This window comes from Rhamphochromis longiceps, linkage group LG8 (genome assembly GCF_057381845.1).
Source record: "Rhamphochromis longiceps isolate RC_006_pf linkage group LG8, R_longiceps_female_GT1.1, whole genome shotgun sequence".
Classification (NCBI taxonomy): Eukaryota; Metazoa; Chordata; class Actinopteri; order Cichliformes; family Cichlidae; genus Rhamphochromis; species Rhamphochromis longiceps.
Genome location: NC_140564.1, coordinates 9,904,016 through 9,920,755, shown reverse-complemented (window position 1 = coordinate 9,920,755; position 16,740 = coordinate 9,904,016). Strand labels below are relative to the sequence as shown.

General features: G+C 40.7%; 1 protein-coding gene across 5 annotated transcripts in view; it reads left to right on the top strand.

Moving 5' to 3' along the window:
- The window catches only part of LOC146663075 (uncharacterized), a 45,959-nt gene extending 30,961 nt beyond the window's left edge, over positions 1-14,998 (top strand). For 4 of the 5 annotated variants that reach the window (XM_085415683.1, XM_085415682.1, XM_085415685.1 and 1 more), the window contains exons 33-47: positions 2,441-2,700; positions 2,800-3,037; positions 3,121-3,304; positions 6,166-6,292; positions 6,483-6,569; positions 7,436-7,621; positions 7,702-7,964; positions 8,125-8,273; positions 9,498-9,582; positions 10,769-10,883; positions 12,115-12,246; positions 12,334-12,585; positions 13,831-13,972; positions 14,081-14,237; positions 14,316-14,998. In XM_085415683.1, the coding sequence (XP_085271809.1) occupies positions 2,441-2,700; positions 2,800-3,037; positions 3,121-3,304; positions 6,166-6,292; positions 6,483-6,569; positions 7,436-7,621; positions 7,702-7,964; positions 8,125-8,273; positions 9,498-9,582; positions 10,769-10,883; positions 12,115-12,246; positions 12,334-12,585; positions 13,831-13,972; positions 14,081-14,237; positions 14,316-14,729 (2,791 nt within the window). In that variant the 3' untranslated portion in view covers positions 14,730-14,998. The remainder of the gene's footprint in view (positions 1-2,440; positions 2,701-2,799; positions 3,038-3,120; positions 3,305-6,165; positions 6,293-6,482; positions 6,570-7,435; positions 7,622-7,701; positions 7,965-8,124; positions 8,274-9,497; positions 9,583-10,768; positions 10,884-12,114; positions 12,247-12,333; positions 12,586-13,830; positions 13,973-14,080; positions 14,238-14,315) is intronic. The other variant, XM_085415684.1, reaches the window with a different exon arrangement.
- The last annotated feature ends 1,742 nt before the right edge of the window (positions 14,999-16,740 follow it).

Here is a 16,740-nt window from a genome sequence, read left to right as displayed (position 1 = left end):
AGTTTCATTTTATTTATAAAGCTCTAAATCACATCAACATTTGCCTAGATTTGCTTTGTACTGTGAAGTCAAGAGCCTACAATAATGCAAAGGAAAGCCTAACAATTAGATGACCCCCTATGAGCAAGCACTTGGTGAGAGTGGGGAGGAAAAACTCCCTTTAACAAGAAGAAACCTCCAAGAGAACCAGACTCAGGAAGGGGGGTGAGGGGAGGGAGACAGGACAAAAGACACACTATGGAAGAGAGCCGGAGATCAATACTAACTAATGATTAAATGCAGCGTGTCATATAAACATATAATGGAAAAAGTCGGGCCTCCTGGGAAGCCCCCAGCAGCTTAGGCCTATTACAGCATAACTAAGGGAGGATTCAGGGTCACCTGATCAGCCTTAAAGATAAACTTTTAAAAATGAAAGTTTTACACCTAATCTCAAAAGTAGAGAGTGGGTCTGTCTCCTGAATCCAAACTGCGAGCTGGCATTCTAGCATCCACAAGTAAACCTGCAGTCTCAGAGTCAAGTGCACCATTGGGTTTATATGGTGTTATGAAGTCTTTAATATAAAGTGGATTAAATAGCCTCTGTGTGTAAAAGGCCCCAGAATACATTGGAGCCCTGGACCTGTTGCTGCGAGGTGACAGGGCTGACCTCCCCAGCACCAGCAGTTCAAAATCATTTCTTCCTGAGGGAAAAAAGCAGTGACACACCGAGCTTTTGTTTGGGCTTGAGCTCACACAGGCATAACATTCGTAATCTGGATTTAGGTGCTTTTAGTGCGGTCCCATCTCATGAGTTCCTGTTATATTTGTGTGGGAACAGACAAGAGCAGTTTAGGTAAGGAGGTCACCCAAACTCATGCCAGTGAGCAGCACACAGCTGAATTATTTCTCGTGTAGATTTTCGTACCAGCTGTTGCTATACATCACATTTCAATGAATAATTAAAGGATCCCAAAATTGTTTTTGCGTGTTAAAACTCATTTATCATTTAGACTTTGGCTGACTGCCAAGCACTACCCTATAGGTTTTAAATTACAGCTATTCGTTGTGCCTGTCTGTGTGTCTACTTTTGCTTTTTCTCCTTCGTTTGAATTATCAGCAGCTTCGTTTATGCTTGTAGTCCTTATCAACTGCACTGTTTTTAGATGGTGTGGCTCCCGAACAGTTCTCAAATGCATCACAGCAGTGTCATTTTCAGTTTCAAAACAGTGACCTTTGAAAAAAGGGACTAAAGCACATGAAATTGAAGGAATGAATAGTTAACAATTAATCTTTAAATCAAATTTCAAATACAGAATGAGTAAAAATAAATAAATAAATACTTAATACTAATGTACTACATGTCCCTTATATATACCATACCATTCACTAGCTCTAGAAACTGGTGTAATTCTTTTCTTTTTCCTCCTATTTTAATCTGCTTTTTCTACTCTTTGCCCTGTATGATGTCAGTGAGTGGATAACCCTAATATGGTGATATCATTTCTGATCATGAAAGGGCAGCCAACCAGATGAAAGCTGGCTTAAATGCCGGGGAAGGGAGCAAAAACAGTTTATTTTAGAAAGTGGGTGAACAGAGGGGCTTCACCAAGGCCCAATGTAAGAAAAATCTGGATTTTTTGAATGATGAATTATCCAAAGTCAGTCTAGTAAAGTCCAAATGACTGGAAATTCGCACAGTAGGTCCACTTTAATAAAGAAAGTCAAATAGACTGGCATTTATAAATCACTTTTCTAGCCATGTTTACCTACTTATGCACTCATTCATGCAGTGCTTTATTCTATTCATTTTATGCTATACACACAATCTCACACACCTATGAATGTATCAGTTTAACATCACTTTAAGACAAGAAGCTCAGTTCACCTCAAACCATTAAAACAGTAAATAGACGGGTTCTTATATAGAGCTTTTCTACTCTATCTGAGCATTAAAAGCGCTTTACACAACTTGCCTCATTCACCCATATCTAACATTCACACATTCCAGTGGATTTTTCGGAGAGCAACTTGGGGTTAGTATCTTGCCCAAGGATATTTAGCACCCATAGGTGGGAGAATTCCCATAAAGGCATGTGGAAAATGCTTAAGCAACAATATCTACCTTCTACAGGGTAACAGGATGGGGAAAGTGTTCCACAGCATATATGAGATTGACTCAGAGAATACTATTTTTTAACTGGTATCTATTGCACTGATCAGGTTGGTGAAAATTTATCTGTATATTTATCTCACAATGCTGCTGAGAATGTAGTTCACACACTTCTGTCACTTTTCTGAGTCATTAAATCAGGACAGCTGGAGAATTGTCAGCCATGCACTGTAATGACCCCACATTAATGGTGTCGCGTGTCGTCTGTAACGTGTGGTGTTTTCAATCCACTGTGGAAGTGGGTTGAAAACATCTCAAACAGTCTCTTTCTCTGTCTCTTTCTTTCAGACATTGCTACTCTCAGTACCTCACAGCCCAGGTGATCGACAGTGATGGGCAACCAATCAAAAGCACCAAGTCTTCCTTCTACCATTCCTTGTGTCGTCTTGAATGGGTGCCAGCCTATCGCCCAAAACAAGGAGGCCAGCTGGACAGAAAGTACCTCTGTCCGAGCTCTGTCTACCTGTCATCACCTGAAGTCACCAACTTGCTGGGGACCCATGTCGACTATGTGGACATTAGCTCCAGCGACTTCAGCAGAGCTCTTGGTAAAAATGTGTCTTTTACAGTGGCGATTACTTTTGTCCATTGCTATTCTTGTTGGTTGTCCTGTAAAGGAGTCTGTAACTGTGTTCCTGCTCTTGTAGGGATGAGAGAAACAATCTCAGTGGATGTTCTGATTAACTATCTGAAAACGTGGTGCATCAAACCAGAGGAAGATGTTCAGGAGCAAAGGCTCCCTGAGGATGAGTCAAAAAGGGGAACTTTCACTTCCACAATTCAGCACATCCACAACGTCTACACCTACCTGCAACAAAACTGTTCTCAGGGCAGCCTGAAGGAGCTCTTCCAGCATACACCTGCTGTGTTTATAGAGAACGAAAGGTACATTATCATCATTTTCAGCATACCTTTTCAGATTATTCTCAAAGTACCTGAAAACCACAAGCAGTACTTTGTTTCCTCAGGCGCAGTGATGACTGGTGCACTGGACGGTTCTACCACCTGAAAGAGGTGTGCTGGGGCGACCCAACAAACATGTTCCAGCGCTACAAAGAGCTCACACGTAAACCAGACAGCCCTGTCCGGGAGCCCAAAGTCCTGTTTCCTTTCTATCACCGTCTGGAAGACATGAAAGACTTCTTCGTCAGGGTAAGCTGCCCTACTAAAGAAGAAAAGAAACATAAGGTTTCTTTTTGTTTTCTTTTTTTTCCCTTTGATGTCACTGTCAGCTTTTCAGCTTTACTGTCAATCAGTAAAAGCACTGAATCAATACATGAGAATAATGCAGATTTGCTTCTGTTAAGCTAACAAGGAAGCAGGTTTTATTCAGCACAGTGAGATCAGTGTGAAGACAGATTGTGTAGCCATGCTCTGAGTTAGTTCTGAGGATACTGAATGGTATTTTGGTATGGATTCAATGCTTTAGTCATTTTTCAAAAAACAAAGCTCACATGATTTTTCTTTCTCGAAGTGTAAAATATGACCTACTGATTATCTGCAGAGAGGTTGTTTACTTCCCATCAGTCTGGGTGTCCATTGGTGTACTTAGCATTTGGGGTCAACCAGGTTTCCTGGTATAACTAAGATATCATTGTATACAAACTCAGATTAATTTTAAAAAGCCATTTAAAAGTCTTAAACTTTCTGTTACTGTTCTTGTGCTAGAATTGGCTGTAGGTCACCTAGAGGGTAGTTGTTGAAAAGGATTGTATGGTTGTATTGTGTTTGGGCTAGAAAGCCATTGGATTTTTATTTTTGAGTACTGCCTATAAAATTTCAGTGGGACTTTTCATCACAATTGTCTGCTTTATTGTAGATTTGTCTTCAGATTTCCTTAATAACTAAAGTAAAGCAGCTCCATTATTCCTACATAGCAAATACTGATTGTGCTAAGTAAAACTTTATTGGCTAGCTAGTTAGCCATTTAAACAATGGCTTGCTCTGAGCGATGGCTTGCTCTGACTATCGTCAGAGCGCTTGCTCATACAGCAGGGGTGCCTAGTGGTGCCATATGGGGCAACTAAAAACACTGGGGTGGCACACCAACAGAATCTCCAGATTTATTATGCTGTTGTCAAATTTAGGTTACTAGAAAAAATATGACAAAAAAGAGAGAAAGAAAATAATTATATGCCTAGTTAATTTCTTGCTATTAAAGATGATATCACTGAAAATAGGCAGTCAATGTCTCAAATCATTGTAGGGTGTCTTCCTTTCTCTTTTGCTCATGTGTATTAGAATTATTACCAACAGAGGACCATCTTGCCAAAGGGGGGGAAGCAAATTTTAGGTGGCAGCCAGTGCTTGCCTTAGCCTCCCCTTGGTGACACCCCTGTCAGAGAGGATCATATGACTTTTGGGGTTTTCTCTGTTAGGGTCTTTACCTTACAATTAGAGCAGGGCGATATGGCCAAAAATATTTATCACGATATATATTTGAAAATTTGTGATAACGATATAACCGACGATATAATTGATGCGAGACAAAATACAACTCCACAACATTACTAGCGCAAAAAGACAATCTTCCATTTATTTTCACTTAAACAAGAAGCTGGTTTTTATGTACATTAAAGCTTCATAAAAATGTAACAGTGCAAATGCAAATTCCTTGCTGAAAGTTTAACCAAAAGGCATTTCCAGTAGAAATGGGCTGACATATCCTGAGCATAACCATGTATAATATCCACTGAAGTTAAAAAGAGGTGCTTTGCAACATTAAACTGCAGTGTGCAGTATGCATTTTTCGGACCATAAGGTGCACGGGATTATAAGGCACATTAAAGGAAACAAAGCAGTCAGATAAATCAAACTTTATTAAACTCATTCTTCTTGCTTCCTCCACTTCTGTAACATTGATTCATTAATGTTGAATTCTCTGCAGCTGCTCTATTCCCATGTTGTTGCAGTATATTAATGACTAACCTCGTATAGTGGATGGATTATCTCAGTTGTTCTCCTGACTGAAGTTTGGTCCGTTTACAGTATCCTGCCATGCGATTGCATTTGTCTCTAACCATGAAGAACCTTCACGTTAACTTTTATAAGTGGAAAAGTGTTAGTGTTCGTCCTCCAGCTTCACTGTTTATGTTATGCTAACATAGCTGTGTCGCTAGCGATCACGTAGCACATCATTATATACCAGCTAGCCCAACTTCAGTAACCCTACAAACGTCACTGCTGTTTAGTTTCCTGTCTTCATTCATGTTGGAAGTGATAGCAGAGCTGTACGTTTGATTTTTTTCAGAAATCTCTCCGTCAGAACGTGCTATATCATGCTTAGGTAACTAGCGAAACTAGCGAGCTAACTTCCGCTAGCTTCCTGCTAACTTCTAACTCCGTTAAATGTAATAACTTTTGTTTTCATGGATGCCTGGAAGTTAAACTTTATAGTTACACCTGGTAAAGCAGCAATGCTGATCGTTTTATTAAAGATGAAAGAATTTAGACAGTTTTTAACGCTCAGTGATGCTGCAGTGTTCGTTTGAACTGAAGTATACGGAGTTTAGGACCCAGATTACTCCCAGATTTAAGAGCATCTTAGTCCGACAAATATGACAATAACAACGGCCGCTTGCATGTTCTGCAAAAAAATGTGCTTTGTTGTGTATCTGACGGACAAACACCAAACCAGTTCCACATCACTGAAGTTGCACCATTTTTACAAACCAATTCTGGTTCATCTGTTTCACTCAACAATCGGCCATGTGCGTATGAAAACAAAGGCACTGCGCATGCGCGTTTTACTCCCATTCTATCGCGATATTTCATTTTCCTATCGTTGCCTAACATTATACCGGTATTACCGTGAACGGTATAATATGGCCCAGCCCTACTTACAATTTAAAGCACCTTGAATGAATTGTGATTTGGCAATTTGATATAAATCAAATTGAGTTAAAAAAAATAAAGGAGGACCGACTGTTAACAAAAATGCAGTACTATATACTAATAATAATACTAATACTAATTCAACTCTTTGTGTCTGCATTTCTTTCTCTCATGCATAGCTGCTGAATGTGGAAAACGACCCCAACATGAACCAGTATGTTGGCTTGTTGGAACTGATCTGTTCCTCCTGTCCCATACCAACTGCTGAAGTGCTACAGGATGTCTCGATACTCTATGCCAGACTTGGTAAGAACATTTAGATTGCCTTTCTTTCATTGACTCATACATTTGTTTACTGTTGATGTCCCATCTGCCAGGAGCTCATTATTTCCTGCTCAATAGTCTCTCCATTGACTAGCTTGATTTGATACTTGATCCTTCTTCTGTTTTTCTTTACATAAAATATTTTAATGCAATGTCGTATTTGTTTTAACAGCTAAAAACTGTAAATCCAAAATGTCCGGAGACCAGGAAAGAATTCCTCAGTCCAAACTTAATCACAGTTACTGCTCCACTTTGAAAGGTGAGTCATGTATCTATTCCAAAAACAACGCACCTTTCTTTACCTGTTCACGCAGAATTTCTGTTGGAAATCCAGCATTATCTGCCATTTGTCAGTGTGCCGCATGCTTTAAATGCAGCTGGGATGAATTTGTTGCTGCAGCATTAAAGCATTTTGAACTTGGGACTGAAGACAGTCAGACTGCACTGTCTGGAGTGGGAATGTTTATATTTTTTACATTTAGCAATACTCTTGTAGTACCTGCGGAAAAATATTTATTCAGACTTAAAACAATATAAATACTCAGCAGATCCTTTGTGCAGAAAGCTGAATGTAAGCATCAGGTGAAAGATGTGACGCAAAGATATTGTGTGAGGTAAAAGACATGGGTGCATGTTAGTGTTCTTAAAATGATGGAAAGTTCTTATGGCAGTTTGGATCACGAGTATGGTCAGCAGTTACAACAGCATGTGTCAAAGTTAATAAAGCAGTCAATTAAAGTAAACCTTGGTGCAGATTGCTGCAACTTGCATCATAAATCATTAAAATATGAGCACACAGAGAACCAACTTAACAGTCAACATCGGGCAATTCTTTCTACTTTTGTATCTATATGATGCTGACCGCAGATATGTTTTATATGGTCAGCACAGAAGTCCCGCCCACCTGCCGGGCAACCAAAAGATGGTTGGCTTCAAATAAGTGGAAGGGAGATGAAATGCTAAATCGAAATCTGCATTTAGTGTGAACCCCTTACAACCAACCTGCAGCTTTTGTAGTACAATGAGAAGAAAAGTCATGCTAAATGTCTACAGCTTATTCTGTGTGTACCTTTGCTGTTTATGTGTTACGTGTCTGATTTATATGGTTGTGTGCATGTCTGATAGGGATGGTGTCTGATAAGAAGGTCTTCCCTACTAAGAATAACAACTGGGTGAGTCTGGCACATAAGCCTATGATCAGTGACAGCAAAGAGCTGGAGAAGATCTTCAAACCTCATAAGCAGGTGCGTCTGCTCAACCTGCCCCCACCAGAGAAGAAGACGGCGCTCAAGAACAAGACAGGAAACTCTGGTATAGTGCTTTTACATTTTTATTGTTTGTGTTAGAATAGACTGTGATTGATACTTTCATGATTTTTTTTCTCTTAATAGACGCGGCAGATCGAACTGCATTCAATGAGGTAGACAGACAACTGTTTCTGGACATCTGTGGTATTCGTCAGCTCTCCGAATGTGTCAAGAGTGAGCCTCTGACTGAGAACCTGAGGCCCTGTCCGTCCATGCAGAGCCTGGTGCGCTGGATTGTTCCCTACGTTCAGAGGTTTCTCTATCACCATGACGAACTGAATGAAGTCTATTCAGAGCTGACTGAACAAAACATAGCAGGAAAAATCAAGCACCTCTCCTTTGCACAGGTAAGAGGATAAATCTGAAGGAACCCTAATTTGTCTTATTTTTTCCTCTTAAGAGTCTTCTTGTAGGTGCATCCACAACACCTAAAGCTCTGCAAGGAAGAAAGCATGAAAACAAAGACAACAAATATGCACTCCTTTGTTTCTGTCTGATTATTCACAGGTGGGCAAGCTATACATTCGCCACCAGCTGGATGTAGCTGACGATGAGGACCCTGTGATTGAGATCGTGGATGTCATCTGTCTGCTGAAGGATAAAAAAGAGCTTTACATCCAGAAAGATAATCTCTCAGCTGAGCTGGACATCTGCAGGTTTGTGTGTGATGGACGGTCTCAGAAATTAGTTTCTCCATCTAAATGATTCTTAAATGTCTTAAATGTCTTAATCATGTCTTAATCAGTGATGTTTTTCAACCTTCACTAAGTCAGGAAAAGTCTTGTAGAACAGTTCAGTGTTAAATGTTGGTGTCCAACTATTTTTCTATGAACTCCACAGAACTCTATTTTATTTTCCTTCGTTTTGCAGTTTTATGTGTAGTCATTAGAAAAATATTGAATTGAATTTGGAGGGAAACACAGAGTAGAACCTCATCATTATATGCATTACTATAGCATATTTACACGTTCTGTTCTAATTCAATTCAATTGAGTTCAGTTGTATTTATATAGCGCCAAATCACAACAACAGTCGCCTCAAGGCGCTTTAAGGTAAACCGTACAATAATTCATACAGGGAAAACTCCAACAATCATATGACCCCCTATGAGCAAGCACTTTGGCGACAGTGGGAAGGAAAAACTCCCTTTTAACAGGAAGAAACCTCCAGCAGTACCAGGCTCAGGGAGGGGCGGGGCCATCTGCTGGGGTGAGAGAAGGAAGACAGAATAAAAACATGCTGTGGAAGAGAGCGAGAGATAAATAAGTATGATTCAGTACAGAGAGGCCTATTAAGGAACTTTTACTAGGGACTAGTAAAAGCGCTATACAAATACAGGCCATTAACACATAGTGAGTGAGAAAGGTGACCGAAGAAGAAATATGCAATTCTGGATTTTGGATTTTTACTAAGTGATCAACAGTTTGTGGTGCAATTTGGACCAACCTGATGTAATTTAACAAAGCATCATTCACGTAATGTGTGTTCAGAACATGTGAACAGCTATTAAAGAAATACTAATATCAACAGAAACTATTAAGTTCTGCAAGCTCTGGCACTGAAGTTCTAGCCATTTTCCCCAGAGTGTTTCTCAGTGAGATATAAGTGAATTAATAAACCCTTTTATTATCAGATTATTTCTACAATTAATTTTTAATATGGCATCGAGTCTTAGCTGTCAGTTGAGATCCATGCATCCACATGATTTTATTAATATGATGAAGACTCATATTGATCTTTGCTGAATTTCAGAAGTCCTTCCCTCACATGCATTTAAGTCTCATAAAGAGAACATATCCTGAGTAAGCTGTTCATAGACTTACCCTGTACATGCTTTGGCATTTGTCTTACAGTAGCTTGCAATGCTGTGTGTGTTTCAGGGAGGTGGTGAAATTGTTTTGCACAGAGAGCAGCCACCAAAAGGAGCTGACACCTTTCCTTTTTGGCCTGATAACCTCGCGCAGTGTAAGTGATATATAATTCCTTCCAGCATCGATCACTAATCCACAACCAGTGAAAAGAGTCTTTAGTCATTTGCACTTTTTCATCCTGCCACTTGCACAAACTCACCACATAGCTGACCGTAGCGCCGGGTAACGGCCGTTTCCCTGGAGAGCAGTTGCATTTGCATTATTTGCCGACTCACAGAGCAGTGCAGCAGCAAAAGATGCTCAGATCTGGCCTCAGCTTTGATCCTGCTCCACTGATCATTCTCTTCTGGTTTTCCAGTAGAACAGAGCTGCATTATATAATCAGTTTTGACATCTGGATCAAATGTTTGATTTAGGTTCCATTTTGGGATTTTCCAAAGTCAATAAAATGAAATTCTTCAGTGTCTGATTAAAGGCTTTAATGATATGATCCTGTAGCGTAACATCCCTTTACACTGCAGTCAGACAGATATGAGAGGCTTAGGGGAAATCTGGCTCCTAACTTATTATATTCACTTATTACTTAGAGTATCCCAGGAAGTTGATGACTAGAAGTTCGTGTTAATTAGGACATCGGAGTTTTACTGAGAATGTCTGTCGTTGCCACTGTTGGCAAGAGAATCTGAAAAGAGAGACCTCAGATCTAGTCAGCACTGGTCTTATTATGTAGTGATTTTATAAGGAGGAACAGGGAGAATCAGACAGATGATGAATGGATCAGACCTCTGTGTTCCTCCTAAATAACTCAAATGCAAGTCCCACAGGTCTTCCAGTGTGAATAAAATTATGAAATGCAGTTAGTTTTGTTCTTTGATACAAAACAAATGCTATATGCTGTCCAGGCAACAATAAACATGAAGCATGCGGAAGTGCCAAAACTGCAGTACCTTCCATTTGAGGCAGGCTCCTAAGGCTTTGTCTGTACATTGCACCTGGTACAGTTTACGGATGCAGCTTGTTAGCTATGTTAGTTAGCTGTAGCAGTTACCTTAGCACTCCTGTGTCTCATCTGATTATGGTCATTTCTGGATGTAAAAAAAAGAACATGGCAACAGGCAAAATGTAAATGTTTTAGTTTTAAAATACAAAGTCCACAAACCACTGGTGATATCATGTTGCTACGTCCATCTTTTTTATACAGTCTGTCAACCTTGCCTAATATTATGTGTATGCCGTGTATACTATAATAACTACAATAACTATAATAAATACATATGCAGGACCCAAGAGCCCTGAAGAGATTCTTTGCCAAAGAGGAAATCAGAGAGCTGCCCAGTGAGGAGGAACTGTGGGAGGTCCCAGAGCCTCACAAACCAGACATTCCCCCTGAAAGAGGTACAGAAGACACATGGTGGAAAAAACACACACACAGCCATCCTGTCTCACATGAAATGTTGGATTTACATAAATATCAGAACATATCTGTCAGTCAGGACAACAGTGACCCCCTAGGCCACAGAGGTAGTAACCTTTTGGAAAAACAGCGTAACCGATAGGTTATCGTTATGTTGATGGAATTTGATCGAACAGAATACTAAAGGTGAAAGTTGAAAAGTCAAAGCTTCCACTTGTTTCCATTAATTTATTCACCATAACAGACACATTAACTCTCAAAGCGAAATAGGTTTGATTAAAATAACAGTTTAATTGAATGTAGCATTGCTTGATGTCATTGCGATGGCTCTGTTTACACTCTTCTACACCTCTAATTGGCTATTTTCACACACACCATGCGATTTAAGCTGCTGTAACCTGGCCACACCTGTTGCACATCTGCAAGCTGCTTTGCAACCCAGCCAACTCCTATGTTTTTCTTTCATTTTGGCTTGTCTGCATGGGTCGGACTTGTCATTAACACCTGCTCTCCTACAACAGAGCCATAGTGCCAAAAATATATATCGGTAAATAAGGTTCTTTGTTACTCTATAGTGCTCCTCACTGATTTACTTACCTTTGTGAAATTGCAGAATGTTTGAAAAACAGCCTGAAAAATCCATGTGTTCAGCCCAGTGTTGTTGTGCATGAGAATCACAGTTTGATGCAGAATATCAGCTCAGTGCTACAACTGCAACACGAGCTGAATCCTAAAACTCACTGCTGCTTCCTCTCACGCTTCCATCTGCAGTTCCTCCAATTCTCTCTGTGACACTTGCCCCCATTTCCATTATCATTTCATAATATTCAAAGTGGTTTTCTTCGCAGTCTCAGCCTCACACAAACACTCTCCTTCGGCACACACACACACACAGTGCACATAACTGGTGTGTTTCTCGCATATGCTAATTCGAGTTTGTTCACTCTTGTGTGTGGTGACATAAAAGAGCAGCTGTTGCCAGGGCTCAAAGAGCAAGAGGAGCAGATCCCATACTGCAGCAGAGAGCACACACATACACACACATTTTACAAGGATTAATATGATCAAAGACTTTTTCATTACACATTTTGCTTTCATGGCACAACAGCTCTGAGACAGGCTCACACTGTGTATGATTGGTGTTTTATTTAAGGTTTCATTTCAATGTTTCCTTTATATTCTTTGGATTTAACTGAAACTATTATCCTCCAGTGCTGTCAAGGAGTTTCTCCTCCACCAGCTCCACAGTCGAGCCATCTCACCCTGGACAAGAGGACGGGGAACAGACGCTTGTCTGCTGGCCTCCTCGAGCACCAATACACAGCACAGGAGGCAGTCGAGCTGGTACTTAATGCAGATGCTCAGAGTAAAGAAAATTTTGTTTATATTAGCAGTATAAAAAGTGCATGTTTCATTTGTCACATTTGTCAGGAGGTCAGGAAGATAGCAAAGTGGTGGAGGCCGTCATGAAGATGTGGCCTCCTCCAGCTGGACCGAAAGAACAAGGCCTGGAGATGGAAGTCGCACCCAGAGGAAGCAGCCATGAAGGAAACCATCCACCCAGAAGCAGCAGCAGCACCAACAGACCTGCAGACCAACCCAGCCTTCAGAGGCTTCCCAGTCATCCAGAGCAAGCTAACACAACTGCTGCTGCTGCAAACACCAACACACCACCACCACCAGGTTTCACATTCAAGATCCTTAAAAACACAGATATTCGGTTCAGTTTTATTTATATAGCACCAAATCACAACAAATCACATCAAGGTGCTTTGTATTGTAAGGTAAAGATCGTACGATAATACAAAGAAAACCCCAGCAATCAAACAACCCCCTGTGAGCAAGCACATGGCGAAAAACTCCCCTTTAACAGGAAGAAACCTCCACTTGAATAATTAGATTCCTGCACCAGTTAACATTCTGATATCAGAGGTGACACTTCTGCATATTTATGCTGCAGCAGAATAAAAAGAGTTATTAACCTGCCTAATCTAGTAAACTTTCAGGTGGTTTAGTGATTTTGCCGCTGCAGGCGGATTTGTGGGTTTCCAGTATAGCGAGGGCCTCTGGATGAGAGATAACAGCTTAGGACTTTTTCGTTTTTCAGTCAATAGCAACAAATGCAACTAAATTTTATAGAACAAAACTGAAGCCAAAAATAAACACACTTCTGTTTACTAGAATCTGACACACAAGTGAGTCAGATTTTCACAAAAAACAAACAAAAAACATCACAGTTTTAAGATGGATTTGACTATTAGCAATTTATATTCAATTCAATTCAGTTTTATTTATACAGCACCAAATCACAACAACAGTCGTCTCAAGGTGCTTTATATTGTAAGGTAGACCCTACAATAATACATACAGAGAAAAACCCAACAATCATATGACCCCCTATGAGCAAGCACTGTGGCGAGAGTGGGAAGGAAAAACTCCCTTTTAACAGGAAGAAACCTCCATCTGCCGCGACTGGTTTGGCTGAGAGAAGGAAGACAGGAGATATATATGAAAATGATTTTCTTCTTCCTCTGCTCAGGCTGTTTGTGTTAGAAATGGACAAAGAATAAATGTGTGCAGCTTTAAGTGTTTTACCTTTGCAAAATTATATTTTCACCAAAGGGCAGAATGGTAACACAGAACCGTCTTTCTCAGTTTGTGATAATCACAAGAAACTGAAAATACTTACAGAGAGGGAGAGACAGGTAGATTAAAAGATCGTCCACAATAAGTTAGTTTTATTGTCTTAACCAGCTGCATCTTGCATTATCAGTTAAGATGTTGATTTTAGCTTGTTAGTGAGCAAAGACACAACACTACAAACAGAAAGTTCTTGTGTAATTCTGCGTTGTGTCATTATTCCCAAACTGTTACAGCACATCCTGTAAAAACTAACGTTTTCCATTTGGTGTTGTCTGTCACCAACAGAGCGCCGTCAGCAGAGTGAGACCACTCGGTCTGACACAGCTGAAGGTGGAGAGAAAAGCCTTGCAGCTCCCAGACCTCCACCGAGTCCTCCATCTGAACCACCTGCTGAGACAGCCAGCAGCCAGCCCGTTCCAAACAGCCTGTAGGCTTCTTCTCCTCTTCCCAAATATGTAAAATATTCAGAAAATGTTGATTTTCACTCTTACTGAGTATGTATTTCTAATCTCTCTCCTTTGTCTCTCTCTGTCAGTGCTGTACCTGAGGCTGTGGTGCTTTCTAGTACTTTCCAGGGGACTGCAGCAGCTGCTGCAGAGATCCGTCCTCCTCTGAACCTGGACTTTCCTCACTGGAACAAAACCAAGGCCACACTTGAAGACATGGAGCTCACCTGCCAGAGACCCACCACCGTCAGTATACCGACTGCAAGCTTTGGTTTCCTAGTCGCTGGTTATCAAGTCTTTCCTAATAGCTCCTCTGTTTTGTAGGTGGTCTTATCAGAAGACGAGATAGATGTGGCAGCGATCGGCGAATGGGGGGAGCAGCTGGTCAACTCCTTCCTGTGCCACTGGAGAGATAGCAGCGACCCTGGACGACCCACGCACGTCATGTGGTGCAATCAGAGCGGGGAGACCGGTCAGCCATACGACTTTAAGCTCACCTTCGGATCCACAGGAGAGCCTGAGGTGGTGTATGTGGAGGTGAAGTCGACTATAAAGAAAGAGAAGTCATTTATCCACATGTCTGCCAACGAGCTGGACTTTGCACTGAAGGAGAAGGAACGATACCACATATACAGAGTGTACAGCACTGGAGATGCTCAGAACGTACGCCTTTGTCGGATTCAGAACCTAGCGCAGCATCTCCACACCAAAGACTTAGCTCTTTATCTGTTTGTGTAGTTCCTTTTAAAATCTGTGGAGATATTTGCACAAGTTGCCTAAAATAATTTTGTGTAATTTTTAATGTTTGTAGTAAATGCACTGATTTGAGTCCTTTTAGCTGTATATTGTGCCGTTTATGTTTAATGTATTGTATTTGCTTTTGAGCAAAAGATACATTTTGCTCCTTTTAATGTCAACTGTTTTCCATATTCAGTGAAGTTAAGCAATCTGCTAACCTTTTTTACTTTCTGTACCATTCCTTTATTCCTTTGAAATAATAAAAGTGTGTCTATTGAAGAGTTTCTTTTATTGAATTTCAAGGTACTTTATATGTTTACATGACGAGAAACCCATCATCCAATGTTCCCCTATAAGCAAACACTTGGTGACCATGGGGAGGAAGAACTCCCTTTTATCAAGTGACCTCAAGTGGAAGGTGAAGGACAAGAAAGGAGGATGCAAAGAGGAGCATAGTGAGGCTATGAACACCAAAGAGGATTAAACAGAAACTACAGGAGAGAGAAGACAAACCTTAATGACTCACAGTAGTATATTATATGTTTGAGGAGGGAAAAGAGGCGAGTGAAGGGTAAGTGCATCAGAATAAAACATTAATTTGTACAGCACTTTAAAAAACAGTTACAACGTGCTTAAAATAGTTCAGCCAAAAGAAAGTGCTCATTGTGTCAAAACAAAGCTCAAAGATCACAACCAGACTAGGGGCATAATACTTACATAATACTTAATGTTGGACGACAGATTTCCATGTTTTTCCAAGCCACTGGCCACCTTTGGGTCAGACAAATAACTGGAGACTTGATATTTGGAATCACTGAGCTAAAAGATCTTTTGTGACACCCATCACGTAACATCAGGCAAAGTCCCCCAGCAGTCTGACCCTGTGCTAAGGGATGGTTCATGGTCACCTGATCCAGCCCAAACTCTGAGCTTTATCAAAAAGGAAAGTTTGAAGTGTAATCTTGGAAGAAAAGAGGACATCTCTGTTTCCCAAATCCAAACCGGAAGCTGGTTAGAAACTCGGAACCACAAGTAAGCCAACAGTGTGAACTTAACAGGGCGGCAACAAAGAAGCACTAATATGAGGAAAATACAACCTCTCGTTATTTGTTTCTGGTACATGTTAGTAACTGTGATTCGGCATTTTTGGCCAACTGAAGACTTTTCAAGGAACTTTTAGAACAGCCTGAATTACAGTTGGAATTACAGTAGTCCAGCCTTAAAGTAATATGGCTGCCTCTACCTAAGCCAGTTCTGGTTTTGAGCTCACCTCTCAAATTCATTCTGATATAGTTAGAAGTCTGACTAAGCCCTGATATTCTGTCTAGTTCAACCATTACTGCAAAGGGAAGCTAATGAAATCCCCGCCTGCTACGGTGGTCTTTGGACCCCCTCTTTGACAGCCACACCCTGTGTAGCTTCTGTAGGACAGTAATATCTCCAAAGCAGGACACGTATTAGGCATGTGAGGAGTGCTAGTGGAGAGATCAGAAACAGCCTGGGGAAACGGCACCTCCCTATTTTCATCTCATGATGCAACCTTATGGTAACCAGAGGGCTGTTTCCTGCAAAGAATCAGTCACGGGGAGCACTGAGGCACAAAATGTACAAAATAAATCAATAGCAGGGGGTTATTCCTGTAAAGGAGCAAAGGGGTCCTGAAATGATTTGTCTACAATCCTTTGCAGCATTTTACATTCTGTTGGAGGGCCAATAAAGTATTTTGAGTGTTGTCATTATATCGTGCAGCACAGAGCTGAATATTGTGCTGATGTTTTGTGATATGAGGCCACAGGCATGAGTCAAAAAGGAGATGACTAGCAGGTGATGTTTGTTTTCGTAAACAACACATTGATATTAGAAGTGGGACTCTTCTTGCACTGCATAGCTGCCCCCCTCTGTACTGGACTCATGCTGCATTCATGTGTAGCTTGTAAACTCAACATTCAGTTGTTTTTATGGTTGCTGTTGTAAGCTAAAGCATGGGGCATACTGCCACTTGGATCTCAGC